Source organism: Drosophila santomea, chromosome 3R (assembly GCF_016746245.2).
Source record: "Drosophila santomea strain STO CAGO 1482 chromosome 3R, Prin_Dsan_1.1, whole genome shotgun sequence".
In the NCBI taxonomy this organism is placed as follows: domain Eukaryota; kingdom Metazoa; phylum Arthropoda; class Insecta; order Diptera; family Drosophilidae; genus Drosophila; species Drosophila santomea.
The window spans coordinates 18,716,495-18,733,374 of record NC_053019.2 but is presented as its reverse complement, the minus strand read 5'-3'; the positions used below and the strand labels follow the sequence as shown (position 1 = coordinate 18,733,374).

Genomic DNA, 16,880 nt, shown 5'->3' with positions numbered 1-16,880 from the left:
AAACACGAAAACTTGAAAATAATTCAAAGTTCATAGTTGTGTAAATTTAAAACTATAAACTGTTAAGTGAACTACTATTTTACTTTATACTTCATTAAATAATATGTCTTAAAAATCTACTTTTTAAATGGCAAAATGTTTTCCTAATTATTTACAGATTAAAAAAAGGTGTATAGTTAATGTATTATTAATCAATTCCTAAAAGCTTCCCTTTGTTTTTAAGTAAACCAACTAAATATAAATAAATATAAAAACTAAAATACCTAAAATTAAACATTAGTTCTTACCTTCAAATCCCATTATTATGTATTTTAGTTATTGAGTCATTGCTATAGATTCAAGCCAAGGTGGGCCGCAATTATATTTTGGTAATGTGGGTGATGGAATCTCTTTAACAAGGCGGCCTAAACAAGTTTTATTGGAAAATTGATCGCTGCCCAATGCCGTTTCAATTGGCCAATGCAGTGTGCAGTGGGCGCCCGTAAGCCAGCAATTGATTAGACGCCCGATTATCGATTAGTTGGGCCAACAAGAGTGTCGCCTCAGTTTTGCAGGGACTGGGACTGGGCGAGCGTGGGCCATAAAGTGGCACAATTTAGCGAGCAACAGACGAAATAAAAAAGCGCAATCGGCCAAATTTGGGGAGGCGACTCAGGCTCGACTCGACGGCGACAACAATAAACATTTGAAACAACAAGCGGCATATAAGGAGAAGTCACATCCGCAACGAGAGATCGAGTGGGATGCCAGCGGATGATGATGACCGGCCAAATGGTTACGTGAGTTCGTGAATTGGAAACATTTAGTTTTATATCTTTTGCCTATTTGTATACACACTCAAGTAAAGCAGCAGATTTACAATATGCAACAGTATCTCTGCCTAAATCTAAAAAAAACTAACGCATAAACTTCTTGGCCTGGTCGCGGTTGACCTGCTTGAAGTGTCGCTGCTTGGAGGCCGATCCCTCGTTCATTTTCTTGTAGAAACCAAAACCGCCGCCGCCCACTCGCTTTTCCGGTCGCTCCCGCTTGGCCGCGCCCACCTTCAGGTCAACTACGGGTGGAACTAGGAATCCAAAGCTTTTCGCAACCGCCTGCAGGTCCAGCGTATTCACATTGAAGATCTGCTTCAACTGATGGGAGTCGTACGCGCGCACATACGACTTAAACGCTTCCTTGGCCGACTGGTTCAGGAAGTAGTTCTTGGCGATCAGTTTCTCCAGCTGCAACGGAAAGGAAACATAAGGTTTAGATCAACATAACCCATTGCTTACAATATTAATCTTTCTGTATCTCCTAAAAAAAGCAACCTAACTTAAAAAAAGCACCCACCTGCAGTTGAATATCGGCTATCTTCTGCCAAGAGAACTCGAACTCGTTGAGAGGCACCTTGGCGGCCTTAAGGTAGCGCAGGAAGCCCAGCTCTTCGGGTCGCATCAAAAGCAGGGCGTGACCCGAGGTGCCCGATCCTCTGGCCGTTCGTCCCACCCTGTGAATATACTCGCGTGGATCATCTGGGGGATCGTACTGCACAATCCAATCGACTTGCGGAATGTCCAATCCACGAGCAGCCACATCCGTACATAGGAGAATGCCAGATTCCGCATTGCAGAACTGGAAGAAGGTTGTCGTTCGTTTTGTTTGCTTCTGTTTACCGTGAATAGAGGTCACTGGCAGATCAATGTAGTTAAAGAGCTCGTGGTGGTACTTGACGGACATGCAGGACGAGAAGAACACCATCACCTTCTTCTTGCGATTCTTTTTGAGGAACGTGAAGAGCACGAGCAGTCGCTTCTCCGAGGGGCATACAATGTAGCCCTGCTCGAGTCCATCTACGGTCGCCGTGTCCTGGTTATCGTGAACACCCACATAAATTGGTTCCGACTTAAGGGCCAGCTTTGAAAGCGCTTCGATGCGAGCTGTCTGAGTGGCCGAGAAGAGCATCGTCTGGCGGCGTTCTAAAAGGTTTAGATAGTAAGTACGTTAAAAATACACTAGGAACCCTTTATAGATATCCGCAACTTACTTGGCAGCAGATTGATGATTTGCTTCAGTTCCTCCTCAAAACCGATCTCCAGAATCCGATCCACTTCATCGATAATCAGGCACTGCAGGTTCTTGTACAAGAAGTCGGGTGAGTTCTGTAGATGATCCAGCAGACGACCCGGTGTGGCCACCAGAATGTTGATGCCCTTGCCCAGTTTCTCGCTCTCCACCTGGCGGTTGGAGCCGCCCATTACCAAGCCATAAGTGTGATGGTGGTGTGCCATCAGTTCCTTGAGCACACCGAAAGTTTGCATGGACAGCTCTCGCGTAGGTGAGATTATGATCACTCCGGTGCCATTGCGTGGCATAAACCTCAGCTTGTTTATCAGCTCGACGGCGGGTATCAGGAAGGCCAGCGTTTTGCCGGAACCCGTCTGTGCAGCACCCACCAGATCGCGTCCCTTTAGTAGGGGTGTCAGTGATTTCGCCTGGATTTCAGTCATCTCGGTAAAGCCCATCTCCTTAACGGCTCGCAACGTGGCCTCGGACACGGCTCCCTTTAGTGAGGCAAAGCTGCGATCATCCGAATCCCGATAGTCCAGAGCAGCCAGAGAGGATTCCACGGTAAACGGCTCGTCATCTTTGGCTGGTTTGCCATTCTGTGCCTTGGACTTGTTTGGAAGCAACTTGGTTTTCTTCGCTGGCACAGGTTCGTCATCTTCATCTGGAATAGGTAATGTTAGTTAAAAAAGGCTATAATCAAGGCTACAGTAATTAAACGTTTGATGTAATTCAGTTGGTTTTCAACTGGATTTCATGCCTGCTCTGGGCAACATTAACTCGTTGCTTCAGGGCTGCTCAAATTCGCCTTTAAAAATCATCATTGTTTTTGGTAGTAAAAAGAATTCTCTCAATATCGACTCTTTTACTGACCTTCCTGCTGGTCATCATCTTCACTACCGCTGGCTACTTCCTCCTCATCATCTTCGGCTTCTTCGTCCAAATCGCTATTCTCGTCATCCTCATCCTCCTGCTCATCATCATCTTCATCGGACTCCGAATCCGAGTTGGCCACCTGAATTGGTTGCTTTTTTGGAGGCTGTTTTTGTTGCTTCTTCTTGGGCAGCGGCGCCTCTTGGAAATCCTCCTCTAAGTCGTCATCTGCGGAATGAAAAATAAACCTTAAATATGTTTATAATGCACACATGTTTTCTGTCGTACCCTGATCATCGGCCACATGTTTGTTACTGATTTTCTTCGGTTTTTTACTGGGTTTATTGCCATTTTGTTTGGGTTGCTCCTGCTTTTGGGCCTTGTTATTTCCCTTCTTCTGCGAAAGCTCCTTCTTCATTTTCTCCCGCTTTACGATCTTCTTCATCAGCAGCTTCTCTCGGATAGACATGGTGCTACTTAAGTTGGCTTTCTAATACACTTTAATGGTTAAAAACAGATTTCCCAAATAAAATATTGCGCGCACGTGTTGCTATTCATTCACCCCGAAGCAAACGATAGGCCGCCAGCCGTGCTTATCGATATATGCGGACTCGATAATTTCACGCAAAAAAGGTGTGACCCTGCTTGTAAACAAATTTTCAATTTAAAAACAGTTGTTTGTTGATAACAAAAGCTAAAGCGTTTGCAAAACTTATTTAATTTGTTTGTAATAAGTAATTCTTCAATTAATGATTCAATTAGTTAGCTTTGCGACTTGCGTTTCGTTACATAAGAATGTTTTAATCAGCATTAATATGGCTCGCCATTTATAATTCAAAGGGGAATCACAATTTCTTATCACAAGATAAACGTATGTTTGTTTATTGGGAATCATTCTGTTAATTTGGGTAACAAGTTTAACTACATTTTGAATTATAATTGATTTGTTTTAAGCTTTTATTATATTACACATTTGATTTATTTTATGATACTGCTAAGCATTATTACTTAAGAAATAGAATATGAACAATTACAATGAAGGCATCGCTTTGTTGCCTTCCAGCGCATTAATAACTAGTATCATAACAAAATGCATATGAATTGCAAGCTCTTGTGTACTTAAAACTTAGTTTAAGCCACACAGGAATGCGTTCTAGTGTGACATTATCTGCTCTACGTTCTTACGCAGATCATTGCGACCGCAATCGCCCAAGGCACGACACAGACGAACCAGAAAGTGCTTGGGATCGTGGCAATCGTCTTCTTCGATGAGCTGCAGCAGTCGCAGAATCTGGGACTTCAGATCGTGCGGGTAGCGCTCCTCGATGGTGTCCATGTGGCCCTCGCCAATGCCCGCCGATCGGCCCAGTCGTCGCCAGTAGCGTCCCAGTTCCTCTGATATTTTCTTAAAGACCGCCGTGCGTTTGCGATCCGTAAAAGCAGCTGGGGTGGCATAGTTTTGAACTGCTGGTGTGGGTACTGCAGCAGCTACAGCCGCAACTGATGGTGGAGCATCCTGGGATGCTGGACCAATCCGGAGTTGCTGGCGCAGTTCCTCGGCCAATCGGAGTTCCTGGTAGAGATTCACCGGATGTGTGCGAGAGTTTTCCGGCGGTGTGTAGCCATTGAGTGCCTCGATAAGCTGCGGCATATTGGTCGACATCCGGCGCAGTGGCTCTACTTTGTCCTCGGCCAGTTCGTCCGCTCGTTCCAGGCAGTCAATTAGATCCTGAATGGAGCGTATGCAATCCAATCTGCGTCGCGAACCAATCTCATCGGCAAACATTAGTTTCAACTCCTCGACGTCCTCGGTACATCCATCGATGGCGATCTGTTTAAGGATGTCGTAGCTCCAGTGCTTGCCTGCCGTCATCCTGACTAATTTACCGAGTCTTAGACTGAAGGAGACGGTATTTCCAGCGATCCAAAGTTGTTAAAATGTATCACTCATTGATTAGTATGACCGCATGATCAAACATTTGCTTACCTGTTATCGATCAGCATTGAATGGAGGCTGGGGCGAAATGCGCTGTGACATCACATAAATTATTTATTTAATATTTTTTTAGTTAATATTAAACTCTTAATTCTTAACAACTTAATAAATTGTAAATAAGCTTAAAACTTGCACCGCCATACAATTTACAACACATTTTCGTGATCTATTAGTAAGACCGTAACATATCCATTCGATAACTTTGATAACCGATAGCACCATCCCTAATTTCGATAGATATATAATTATGTTTTTGTTACTTTTACTAAAGCAACTAATGATAAACGCAATCGTTTAGACGAATGGAAATATCCATTAACGTTTTTGTATTCCTCCTCTACACTCTGGTCGTGATCTACCTTCAGCACTTCGTTAACAAGTACACAGAGTTCGTCCGCAGCCTCTAAATGTTGGGCCTTCAGACATACGCCAGTTCCTCGGAGGGAGAATCAGACCATGAGGACGCCGGCGCCACCGCCACGGCCGGTGCCAAATCTGAGTCCTCCGCTCCCATTCCGGATCACCTGCTGCCCGTGGACAAGACACACTCGCTTTCCAACTCCATTGCTGTTTGTGCGGCACCAACGGTGGTTCCCCTTGGAGCATCGGCCGTGCCCCGAACTCTGGATCCCACGCTCAAGGAGGTAACCTACAATCCGCGCTACGAGGAGATGTATGCTCCGGTAAAGGGTCCGGAACATCCAGACCTCACCATGCAACAGCGCGCTCCGCGAAACACCCTGGCCGGCTACGTGGAGAAGGCCCACATAAATGCGTTCGAGTTTGAGAACCAGCGACGCACCTTTCACACCTACGGCTACGCATTGGACCCCAGCGTGGACGAGCAGGCGGACGGGCAGTCTTTTGTGGGTGACCTGCAGTCCGCGTACGATGACAACGGCAAGACGGTGTTCGAGGCGCCCAAGGCAAAGAAGCTGCGCAAGCAGGAGAAAAATGATAATCCCGAGGACATTGAAGGCTTTCTGGGGCCCTGGGGCAAGTTCGAGAACGAGGTGTCGGTGGCAAAGCCAAATGAACAGGAGCGCGCCGAACTGGACGAGCTGCTGTCTAAGCGGCATAAGCGCGGACGCATTCCCGAGGACAAGCCGCTCGAAGAGAAGTCGACACTGCACAGTGAGTTTAATCAAATTGCCAACGAATATATATCGTTAATGATCTTTTTCTCTTTCGTCCACAGTCAAGGATGCTTACGACTACCAGGGCCGCTCTTATTTGCATGCTCCTCATGATCTGGGCGTGAATCTAAGATCGAATGCACCGCCGCCAAAATGCTTCCTGCCCAAGGCGCACATACACACCTGGTCGGGCCACAATAAGGGCATTTCCTCCATTCGCTGGTTCCCCAAGACCGCTCATCTCTTGCTCTCCGGCTCGATGGACTGCCGGGTCAAACTGTGGGAGGTTTATGGCGAACGACGCTGCATACGGACCTTTTCCGGTCATCGGCAGGCCATCAAGGATATTGCGTGGAACAACAAGGGTACCAACTTCCTGTCTGCTTCATATGATCGCTACATAAAGTTGTGGGATGCCGAAACGGGCGATGTAGTGTCCCGATTCACCACCCGTAAGATGCCTTTCTGTGTGAAATTCCATCCCGATAATAGCAAGCAACATTTGTTCGTTGCCGGTACCTCCGACAAGAAGATCATTTGCGTAAGTGAAATTGACAAAAGTAGGTGCTCATATTACAAATGTTTTCTTATTAAATCGCAGTGGGACACTCGCAGCGGTGATATTGTACAGGAATACGACCGGCACTTGGGATCAGTGAGCACCATCACCTTTGTGGACGACAACCGACGGTTTGTAACCACCTCGGACGACAAATCAATGCGCATATGGGAGTGGGACATTCCTGTGGACATGAAGTACATTGCCGATCCCACTATGCATTCCATGCCGGCGGTCACATTGGCGCCGAATGGCAAATGGATGGCCTGCCAGTCGTTGGACAATAAGATCGTTATCTTCTCCGCCCTCAATCGCTTCAAGATGAATCGCAAAAAGACCTTCACCGGTCACATGGTCTCTGGCTATGCCTGCCAGCTGGACTTTTCACCGGACATGAGCTACCTGGTGTCGGGCGATGGCGATGGTAAATGTTATATTTGGGACTGGAAGACGACGAAGATGTACAAGAAGTGGCAGGCGCACGACGGCGTCTGCATCAGTGCACTCTGGCATCCGCACGAGGCCAGCAAAGTGGTCACCGCTGGTTGGGATGGCCAGATAAAATACTGGGACTAAAGGTTCGCACAAAATAATCTAGATAGATGTAAGCCAAACTGATGTGTAAATTGATTGATTATATTGCATACCCATTATGTTCGAATTGAGCTTATTTAATTTATGGGGAATAGCTACGTATCAAGTCTTATTGCATTTTGTATGTTGTTCATTCGTTCGGTTCTCTAACATTCCCTTGACAAGCCCCCTTTTGCGAGCTGTGGCTTTTATTTACCTTCAGTTGTGATAAGAGTCCGCATGCGCAGTGCATTTGAAGTGGCAAACAACTCGACGGATGGTCCGCCCACCACCCATTGGCCCAGCCACCCCCACAGTCAAGCCAAAACATATGCGAGTAGTGCTGGCCAAAATCGATATTTTCCACAAAAGGCGCATAAACGTCGCGCGGATAGTGGAAGACTTGTGAGTTATCTGAAAAAAAAGGATAAATCAAAAGTATTCTACGGCATTGATGAGATGCAGTGAGGGCCAACGGCAAGGAGGAACCCAAGCATCAGCTAGACACCCGAAATTCCTGCCAGCGGCCATGGCCAAGCCCCACTCGGATGCGGATGCCTCTGGCCTGGGCTACGCCTACCAGCTGCCGTCCGGCGGGCTACTGCTGCGCCTCAAATCGTCGCTCTCGCAGTTCAGCGATTTGTTCAGCGACTTCAGCAGGTACATCTCGCCCGCCTATCACCACGATCGCTGCGAGCGATCCGTCCACATGCGGCTTTACTCGATGCACAAGCGCGAGTTTGTCATGGTCTTCCTGGGATTCTTCACCTGCTTTGGTCTGGGCATCGTCATCGGGCTGACGGGACCGCCCATAACTAGCACATCATCGCTGACTGCCCAACAGATCCTGGCGAATACCTCGCTGGCGCACAGCCCAACGGTCCTGGGGAAGGGACCATTCGCCATGAAGTCACCGCTAACGACAACCTATTCCCAGCAAATGTGGCTGATAGCCAAGCTGGTGACGGACAACAACGATGGTGGGTCTTGTGGGCATAACGTGTGACAACGAATGTTTTACTTTTCTTACATTTATATGGCAATAATTTAGACGAGCGGTACGACAAGAGTTTCCAGGTGAGTGTCTCAATAGATGGCATAAACGAGCAGCACAAGCCACAAAGTGTCCTCGGATCTGGAGTGGCTCACAATCGGACACGGCACTTGGTTTGCGTACGCAACGACTGCGAGGAGTTCACGGTGATGCATCTGGGATTCCTTGACTATGCCCACTATATAATCACAGTGCGCTTCTACGGCTTGGAGTCATTCCATCAGAAGTATAATATACGCAGCATAACATTTTACGTGAGTGGCATTGTGGCATTCCCATTATGATGGTCACTAACTTTCCAATTCAGTTCAAGACTTACAGTCCGGAATTCACGCAGATTGAAATCTGGTTTAGGTGCATCTTTCTGCTGTTCACCTTTATTGTCATAGTAAGTGACATATTTGCATAAAATAAACATAGTTATTGTTATTGGCTTTAAAAATATCGAATAATACTATCATTCTGCTTGCAGTGCTGGTATGCCCACACCTTGCGCAAGTATCCGATCTACGATTGGTCCATTGAGCAGCGATGGTTGTCGGTACTCCTGCCTCTGCTCCTTTTGTACGACAGTAAGTGTTTGTGAGTCTGATTAGTTCGAGTTTATTGACTAATGATCTTAAACACACAGATCCCTTCTTTCCGCTAATATTCCTGATGAACTCCTGGCTGCCTGGAATGCTGGACGCCATTCTGCAAGCGACGTTCCTTTGTGCTCTGCTTATGTTTTGGCTGTGCATCTACCATGGACTGCGACAAAACGAGCGCAGCTTTGTGCGGTTTTACCTGGTCAAGGTGATCGTCGTCCTGCCCATTTGGCTGTGCGCCATCGTCCTGGCCACATGGGAAAAGTGCAACGAGCTGAGGGATCCCACATACAGTCACTTTGTGGATACAAAAAACTACAATGTGGGTATACATGGCTGAAAACATTATAGAGCAATGAAAATTGAAAAGACAAAAAAAAACTCATTCTCAGGGTTTCAAGATGTTCTTCTACATCGCCTGCTGCATGTATGTACTCTATCTTGTGCTGTTGCTACTGCGTGCGTACACCGAGCTGCGCTCCATGCCGTACTTTGGTGAGAGATATTGCTGTGATCCAAGCCTGATCTTTGATAATGCTTAATCCATTTGGTTAGATATGCGCTTGAAGTTTCTCACGCTGCTCATGCTGTTCGTCCTGTCCATATCCATAACAGTGACGACGTGTCGCTTTGGCTTCGGCATCCTCGAGGACAACTTTGTCGCCTCACTTAACACCACCTATCGCAGTTCGGCGCAGTTTATGTGCTTCTATGGACTGCTTAATTTTTACCTGTACACCATGGCGTATGTGTACTCGCCAGATGGACGATTCGCCCAGGCAGAGCTGGCTGTTACTAAGGATAATCCGGCTATTTCCATGATCGACGATTCTGACGAGGATGTCGTCTACGGATCCGACGAGGAGTCCCGCCGTCCGCTTACCTCTGTGGGCGGCGGTGCTGGAAAGAACGATTACGACAGCGATTGATCGGCGATGAAGTATCGGTGTGAGAACGACTTCCCAAATGTTCCATAGCGCAACCGGAGTTATAGTGCTAAATGTGTACAAAATATTCTCTAATATAATGCATAAATTAAAGAAATTTCAGAAAATTAATCTCTGGTTTATCAATGAAACTGAAAAATACCGAAATATGTTTAGTTTTCCATGATTAATCTAACCTAAAAGTTAAGGTTAAGGAAATTATAAATTAACCCAATATTTTGAGTTTTTTGTATTAAAATTAGGTATTTACAATGAAGTTACCGTATTCGCCATCCAAGTAATTGTGTTCTCACTATTTTACTAGATTGTTTATTAGATAATTAACACATTTCGCCAGATGATTTCAACTCGAAAGCATATCAGAAACCCTCTAGATGGCCTGGTTGATGCCCAATTTCGTCTTGGTGAGGAGACCACCGTCGCCCATTTCTGCATTGTAGCCTGGACGATACTTCATGCCGGGAGCCTGTGTACGAAAGGGCAAAATAAATATAAAAATGAATTGAACAGGGCAATGGAAACACTCACATTGTACCAGACATCACGCCAGACCTTGCTGTCGTCGGCGCTGCGCAACAGCTCCGGGACATCGAAGCGCGGCACATTGAAGTAGTTCATCAGGTCGGACCTATAGTGGCAGTACTTGATGCGGGCTTCGCACCACTCGGCCTCCAGCGGGAAGCGCCAGTCGAGCATCTTCTTGTTGTGGGAATCCGCCTCAAACTGGTCGAAGTCGATACGTTCAATATCCTCCACCACAACCTCAGTTTCACCACCGGCTGTCCAGTCGTAGATGAGCAGCTCGGCATGGGTGGAGATGTCCTTGAGGTATTGTTGCTTGTACAGCTGCTCCACATCGGACAAGTAGGCATCGCTAAACACCTTTGATTGCACCTCGTAGTCCACATTGCGTGCCTTGATTTGTTTCTTCACGGCATCGACCGGCAGATCTAAGTAAATAACCAAATGCGGCTTCAGCAGCTCCCCGATGGTGTTCTGTCGGAGCTCATTGTACACGGAACGGGCACCGCGCGACAGATAACCCTGCCGAAACATGGCCTCCATGAAGACAAAGTCCGAGTAGGGACTGCGCTCGAGGACAACACCCTGGCCGGTGCTCAAGATGTGCTGCAGGGCATCAATGTACTGCGAGTAACGCAGCATGTACATACGGATCTGGAACTGGGCAGCCAGATCGTGGCTGGGATCCAGGCAGAAGTTGCGCACATCGTAGCTGCGGCAGCTGGGCGGCAACTGGGGATCCAACTTTCTCATGTCATAACCGTACGAATTAATGTAAATTAGGTCTAAATCCACCGCCGGGTAGTACTGCATGTCCAGCTCCTCAGCCAGTTCCTTGGCGAACTTTGACTTGCCGGCCGCGAAGGGTCCCTCCACACAGATCACCTTGGAGTTCTCGTCAAAACGCTTGGAGGTCTTATCGAAAAAAGCATTGAACACGCTGTACTTCTTCGTCTTGTATGGATAGGGGGCGGCCTTGGGCACCCGGGGTCCACCACGCATCGTCTTGCCAGAGATGCTGCATCGCTGCTGAAAGGCAGCAGGCAGGGCATTCGTCTGCGCCTGGAGAAGATTGGGCGACTGGGTGGCGCGGTTGACGAGCCGCACCAGGCCTACGCGGAACACGGCGGTCATTCTGAGGGGAAACCAAGGGTCAGTACAAAAAACAAAAAACCACAATAATAACAATTATGTATATTTGGTCCAGTGGCAATTTGTCGTGTGGTTACATCACAGGAGCTACCCAGGTAGTGCGGTAATCTCTGCTCTAAAACTGCAGATATGTGGATGTTATCGTCCCATCCTGCTGGTCACCCTTTGGGCGCTCCATTGATTTACCAGAATCGTTGGGTTTAATGCTCTATCCGGTCGTATTTACTCACTTTTCAAGCTAAATATTGGAAGTCTACCCAAAAACAAATTTCGGGCTCTGGTTGGTGTTGGAAAACGCCCCGAATAGGGTTGTTAAGGCATTCGTTCAAAAATCAAACATTTTTTTCGTTTGCTTCAAAAAATAAATGCATTGTTTTATTTGCTTTGAGTGTACGCTAATATTTGAATTATGTATTACAGAATTACCAGCAAAAAGCAAATAATTACTAAATAGCTTTCATATTGCATTTTGGATTGGTACGCGAAGTTTGTATATGTTGAATCTTTATTTTCTTCGCTCCTTGATTTTTGCATATGCTTTGACTGCGACTTTTTATTTTCCCAGAAGCAGAAGCAGTTCCATATGAAATGAAGCTTACCGCTGGTTTTAAAACACTTACTTCTTATTGGAAATATCGCACAGCGACTAAACAACACTGCACAGCTGAACTGGCACCTTTGACTACAACTTAAGTTACTTGAAGTAAATTCAACAATGCTTTTCATTTTTAGACACACAGTATAATATCACATTGCCGGGCAGTGCAAGTTTATTTTATCAATTTTTTATTTAACATATTTTCACGGTGCAGAAACAACTTGTTCACTTTCCAGCGGTCTGGCAACCCTGACTACAACCTCACTGCATTTTCGGCTCCAACGTTCTAACGATGAACTAACGAAAATATCAATCAAAATTGAAGGCGACTGGCTTCAGGAGAAGATAAACAAATATAGAGAGTTGTCACCATTAAGACCGAGTAAGTTGGGGCGATGAAGCCCAGCATTAGAACTATATTCCACTCCTTGCAGTTACGCAACTAAGAACTAATGGGATTTTCCTCGTGACACAGATTTTGTTATTAAGCAATCCTGAGAAGAAATGGGCAATACAGCCATCACCCGAGTGCAAATGGAGGCCACGAAGAGTGTGCCGGTAGACCACGCCAAGTACATGAGCGGTGGTGGTTCCCCGCCACCAGAATGCCCCATGCACCAGAAGCATGGAGATGCGAGATCCGCCTCCGCCGTGCCTCCACATCCCAAGATGCAGACCGCTTCCGAATGTCCGGTGCAGCACGACAACAGCGACGTTAATCCGCTGAACATGATGCCACCGGCAAACCAACAGCCGGCAGCAGATCAACCTTTCCCACTGCCCACCGACCGCCAGACATCGACCATTCCCAAGGTCACCGAGGATGGCAGTGTTCAATTCTGGCAGTATCCCAGCCAACAGATGTTTTGGAACGCCATGCTACGCAAGGGCTGGCGCTGGAAGACCGAGGACGTATCGCAAAAGGACATGGGCGACATCATACGCATCCACAATGCCAACAATGAGCAGGCCTGGCAGGAGGTTCTTAAGTGGGAGGCGCTCCACGCGAAGGAATGCGGCAATCCGCGCCTCAAGAGCTTCGGTGGCAAGGCCAAGGACTTCAGTCCGCGCGCTCGATTCCGCAGCTGGCTGGGGTGAGTAGTCTATACTCTTTGGAAGGATCATACTCCAAACGGAAGATCCCACCTGAATTAATGTTCAAACTGCCTTACAGATACGAGCTGCCCTTCGATAGGCACGACTGGATAGTCGATCGCTGCGGCAAGGATGTGCGCTACGTCATCGACTACTACGACGGTGGACTAGTCGACAAAGATTACCGCTTTGCCCTGCTGGACGTACGTCCCGCCATGGACTCCGTGGACAACGTTTGGGACAGAATGCGCGTAGCTTATATGCGCTGGAAGTACGAGCTGTCCGAGAAGTTTGGCAGCCCGGATGGCGGCAAGGTAACCGCTGGTAGCGACTAGGTGGAATGCATATTTAGATGATCGCTTTGTGTACAAAATCGGCTTAAGTTATCGGATGGATGAAGGGGAGTTTGGTTAAATGCGTTTGGGTCGCTGCAAAGCGAAACGAAGTTGAGCCCTCTCTTTAAATAAACGTTAAATCTTGACTTCTGAACACCCAAAGGTTTGGCTTTGAATGTTGCGCCTTGTTTTCGATATAACTTTATTTAAATCCCTTAACATAATTCAATGGAATATATTGCTTAAAGCTATTTAATAGATATACATAAATGGATTTATTGTTATGCAGTACTCAGCTCTTTTCCTTTTAGGTGCACTTGCTTTTGTGATTCTTAGATCTAAATAACACGGCTGAAGATAAACCTGCACCTTTTCTGTACTTTTTAGCAGCTCGTTCATCACAATATCGTGAAAAACATTCATCAAATGGTGCACCTGTCATAGCAATTAAGTCATCAACCCGTGTCTCAAATAAAGGCGAAGGCCTATATGCTAATCGCGGATCCCAGTTATGATTCCAAAGTTCCTTCCCTAAAGTAGCTTCTAAAGAGGTTTTAAGGGTATTAGCTAGTGGAAGCTCAGTTCTGTGAAAATGAAATAGATAAAACTTTTGATCGATGGTGTTATACTCCTTTACCTTTTTTCTTGGGACTTGCATGCCAATTTATGCAGAACTAGTTGTGCTAGTCGACGTGTTTGCGAATTTGATACCATTGTCAACGGTAGTACCAAGGTGAAAACTTGTTCCAAAATTACAATATTTTTCTCAAGATCCTCCCAGTTCTTTAAGGTGTACAAGTGTACCACGGAGAGGAGCGATTCCTGTTGGGTTGCCTCTAGAGTTAATAGCACCTTCAGTTTGTGCAGTAGGGGATGAATGCTTGGTAGCATTCGGGCTACCAGATACTCGTACACGATGTTGATTCCCAATAAATCGTTGGAACACAGTAGCGCTTCCCATAACTTATCTGACCATTTCCATTGTTTCCATTCATCATGCAATTTCCACAAAGCAATAAGAATACGTATTTTTCGTCTGTGCACATTGGAATTTTCCAAATAGTCCGGATTTTCAATGGACAGCTCATTGTTAATGCTTAGCAGATCATCACACAGCTTACTAATATCATCTTCTTCTTTACGGTATAAGGCGCATTCAATAAAAAAAGAATTTCGTACATACGATGACGAACAAGTTCTGGTTACATAGGCGGCTTCAATGCTGAGGAAAAGGAAAATATCCTTTTTAGATTGCTATTTTGAAAAAAATGTACTTAGGTTTCAACAACTCACCGTGCATCTCCCGTTAAGGGTTCGCCATGTAGAATCATTTTTTTAAGGAAGGAAATCGAAAGTGTTAATGTATTCCAGAAATAAAGGGAATAACGAAGAGCAACATCATCATGCAATACGTCCGTTACGAATTTTTCACGTTCCTCCAAAGTCAAATGAGATTCCGCATACTTAAAGATTTCATTACTGGAATCAAGGATATTCCATTAATTGTTTTTATGTTTTTGGATTTCTTTATGTCAATTGCATACATTTCGAAAGACGTCCTTACATGGGAAACCAGATCGCGCAGTATGCTTTCATCTACTAATTTTTCGCTGTGATCACCCAAAATATTTACTAAATGACCAAAAGTATTTCGATTTAATACATTCTGATTTAAAACATCTAGGGGTTTTAAATTCAAATCGTTAAACTGGCTCCAGGACTTAAGGTTTATTAGGACGAAAAGATCCATGCATCTGGACCTTAAAAATGCCTTTTCCTCGCTTGTTTGGCAGCCAAGCCGATCAATTAGGTGCTGTTGAATCTTATCTAGACTCTTATCGGTAAGGAGCATCGATGTGTCCACGTTGTAAACGGTGCGATAGAAGTCCATGACTTCATCGTTCACTTCTTTTTGGAAAAGAATTAATCGCCACCAGCCATGTTTGTGCTTAGGAATCTTCTCCAGTTTTTTTATAAAAATAGGAAAGAGTTCAGATTTTTCATAATAATTATTTACAAGAAGTTCATAAGAATGCTTGTTGAAGCTGTCAATATGATCTTCAAAATTTGAAGAGGCTTCAATTTTTTCTTTTAGTTGCGAAAAACCTGGAAATTCATCGTATTTATTCATCGTGGCTGCTATTAAATTTATATAATCCGACACAGATAAGCTTTCAATTGTGATCTGAAAGTTGTTTATAAAAAGTTACCAGTGGCAACCAAATTATATATGTACATTTGTAAATTAGTGTTGACTTACTCTGAATAAAAAAAAAAACGGGGAGATCGCCAGTTGTCGAATATCATAATTATTGATGACTTGAACTCTAGAGCCTAACTTTTGGATCAACCCCAGAGGAGCAATCGGAAATACGAACCACGATAAACATTTTAGACACATCAGTAAGGGAAGGTCCTTCCAAGGAACGGTCAATATTGCCTCCAGTAGACTTTTCCCATTAGCACCAATAAAAAAATTGGACTTCCCCATTTCTAGGACGTCTTCACATTCGTAATCAAACAACTGGTTATTGTTGAAAGCTAATAAGAAATCCTGCAGCAGATCAAGATGACACAGTTGAGTAACGCTAAGACGCTCATAAAAGTAGAGGATTGTGTGGCGCAGCACCGGGATTCGTTTCTCCTTCAGGAGTCTAAGACACAAAATGCGTAGAAAGCACAACCAATGGCCGCCAATATCGCTGGATAAGCTCAACAGTGGTAGATGGGTCTTAAGAGAACTGACAACCAGCTCGGCCTCCTGCTCCTCCACGCTTGCAGCGATTTTCACAAAAGCTGACAACTGCTCACCGCTGCACTGTATAACGTTCAGTAGGGATTGGCCTATTCCTCCACTGGTCTCGCACAACAACTGCATCTTGGCTATCAGAAAATAGGCGACTCTCATTCTCTGAGGCTCATTGGACTCCAAAAGCTTCTGTGTGCCGTCGAACAATTTCTCAAGACATTTCTCCCTCTCTCCGTAAAGAATATCGTTGGCTATGACCAATAGATGATTCACCAGCATTTTTCCATCCACCAAGCGACTTTGTGGTCGAATATTTTCAGCGCTGTCGGAGTTCGATGAAGATAAAATCTTTATCAGCTGGGCGCCAAATAATGTGCTTTCATTTCCATTATCCTGCAGCAGTTTGGGAATACCGAGGAGTAGTCGCTTAAGGTCCTTCTCGTTGTCCTCGAGAACCTCCACCAGATCCAATAAAAACTCATCCATCGCGGCCACTTGCTCACAGTAAACTGAACTGTGGGCGATTCCGTTTCTTGACATGGTATATTGGTGTTCTTATCCTGTAATCGCGAGATAGGGAGATAAGAAAGTTGTTATATGCTGAGTTGACATTCTGAACAGGAAGAAGGGTATGTAATAACATATATATTTTTAATAT

General features: G+C 45.5%; 8 protein-coding genes across 9 annotated transcripts; 4 read left to right on the top strand and 4 right to left on the bottom strand.

Moving 5' to 3' along the window:
• Positions 1-788: 788 nt before the first annotated feature.
• LOC120452638 (probable ATP-dependent RNA helicase pitchoune) lies at positions 789-3,506 on the bottom strand. The gene is made up of 5 exons (XM_039636949.2): positions 3,208-3,506; positions 2,920-3,147; positions 2,027-2,710; positions 1,333-1,958; positions 789-1,223 (listed from the first exon to the last, which is right to left on the bottom strand). The coding sequence occupies exons 1-5, from the start codon at positions 3,386-3,388 to the stop codon at positions 897-899; spliced, it is 2,046 nt and encodes a 681-aa protein (XP_039492883.1). The 5' UTR covers positions 3,389-3,506; the 3' UTR covers positions 789-896.
• A 369-nt stretch (positions 3,507-3,875) lies between these two features.
• On the bottom strand, positions 3,876-4,889 carry LOC120453893 (fas-associated death domain protein). The gene has a single exon (XM_039638810.2). It carries the CDS (start codon positions 4,790-4,792, stop codon positions 4,073-4,075), a length of 720 nt encoding a protein of 239 aa, XP_039494744.1. The 5' UTR covers positions 4,793-4,889; the 3' UTR covers positions 3,876-4,072.
• A 287-nt stretch (positions 4,890-5,176) lies between these two features.
• On the top strand, positions 5,177-7,271 carry LOC120453074 (pre-mRNA-processing factor 17). The gene is made up of 3 exons (XM_039637600.1): positions 5,177-6,049; positions 6,114-6,592; positions 6,653-7,271. The coding sequence occupies exons 1-3, from the start codon at positions 5,323-5,325 to the stop codon at positions 7,184-7,186; spliced, it is 1,740 nt and encodes a 579-aa protein (XP_039493534.1). The 5' UTR covers positions 5,177-5,322; the 3' UTR covers positions 7,187-7,271.
• On the top strand, positions 5,218-5,322 carry LOC120453075. The gene has a single exon (XM_039637601.2). The coding sequence runs from the start codon at positions 5,218-5,220 to the stop codon at positions 5,320-5,322; it is 105 nt and encodes a 34-aa protein (XP_039493535.1).
• A 267-nt stretch (positions 7,272-7,538) lies between the features above and the next one.
• LOC120451102 (transmembrane protein 181) lies at positions 7,539-9,882 on the top strand. 2 transcript variants are annotated; one of them, XM_039634509.2, is made up of 8 exons: positions 7,573-7,588; positions 7,649-8,163; positions 8,235-8,491; positions 8,545-8,625; positions 8,710-8,809; positions 8,869-9,146; positions 9,217-9,319; positions 9,380-9,882. In XM_039634509.2, the coding sequence occupies exons 2-8, from the start codon at positions 7,713-7,715 to the stop codon at positions 9,751-9,753; spliced, it is 1,644 nt and encodes a 547-aa protein (XP_039490443.1). In that variant the 5' UTR covers positions 7,573-7,588; positions 7,649-7,712; the 3' UTR covers positions 9,754-9,882. The 2 variants fall into 2 exon arrangements, with proteins under 2 accessions (XP_039490442.1, XP_039490443.1); XM_039634508.2 differs by having other exon boundaries at positions 7,539-8,163.
• Positions 9,883-10,064: 182 nt separating this feature from the next.
• Positions 10,065-11,806, bottom strand: LOC120451103 (NADH dehydrogenase [ubiquinone] 1 alpha subcomplex subunit 10, mitochondrial). The gene is made up of 3 exons (XM_039634510.1): positions 11,676-11,806; positions 10,300-11,428; positions 10,065-10,237 (listed from the first exon to the last, which is right to left on the bottom strand). Exons 2-3 carry the CDS (start codon positions 11,425-11,427, stop codon positions 10,142-10,144), a joined length of 1,224 nt encoding a protein of 407 aa, XP_039490444.1. The 5' UTR covers position 11,428; positions 11,676-11,806; the 3' UTR covers positions 10,065-10,141.
• A 414-nt stretch (positions 11,807-12,220) lies between these two features.
• On the top strand, positions 12,221-13,635 carry LOC120451104 (holocytochrome c-type synthase). The gene is made up of 3 exons (XM_039634511.2): positions 12,221-12,425; positions 12,519-13,137; positions 13,218-13,635. Exons 2-3 carry the CDS (start codon positions 12,548-12,550, stop codon positions 13,471-13,473), a joined length of 846 nt encoding a protein of 281 aa, XP_039490445.1. The 5' UTR covers positions 12,221-12,425; positions 12,519-12,547; the 3' UTR covers positions 13,474-13,635.
• Positions 13,616-16,739, bottom strand: LOC120451101. Its single transcript, XM_039634507.2, has 5 exons — positions 15,734-16,739; positions 15,018-15,658; positions 14,767-14,952; positions 14,111-14,695; positions 13,616-14,057 (listed from the first exon to the last, which is right to left on the bottom strand). The coding sequence occupies exons 1-5, from the start codon at positions 16,706-16,708 to the stop codon at positions 13,781-13,783; spliced, it is 2,664 nt and encodes an 887-aa protein (XP_039490441.1). The 5' UTR covers positions 16,709-16,739; the 3' UTR covers positions 13,616-13,780.
• Between the last annotated feature and the right edge of the window lie 141 nt (positions 16,740-16,880).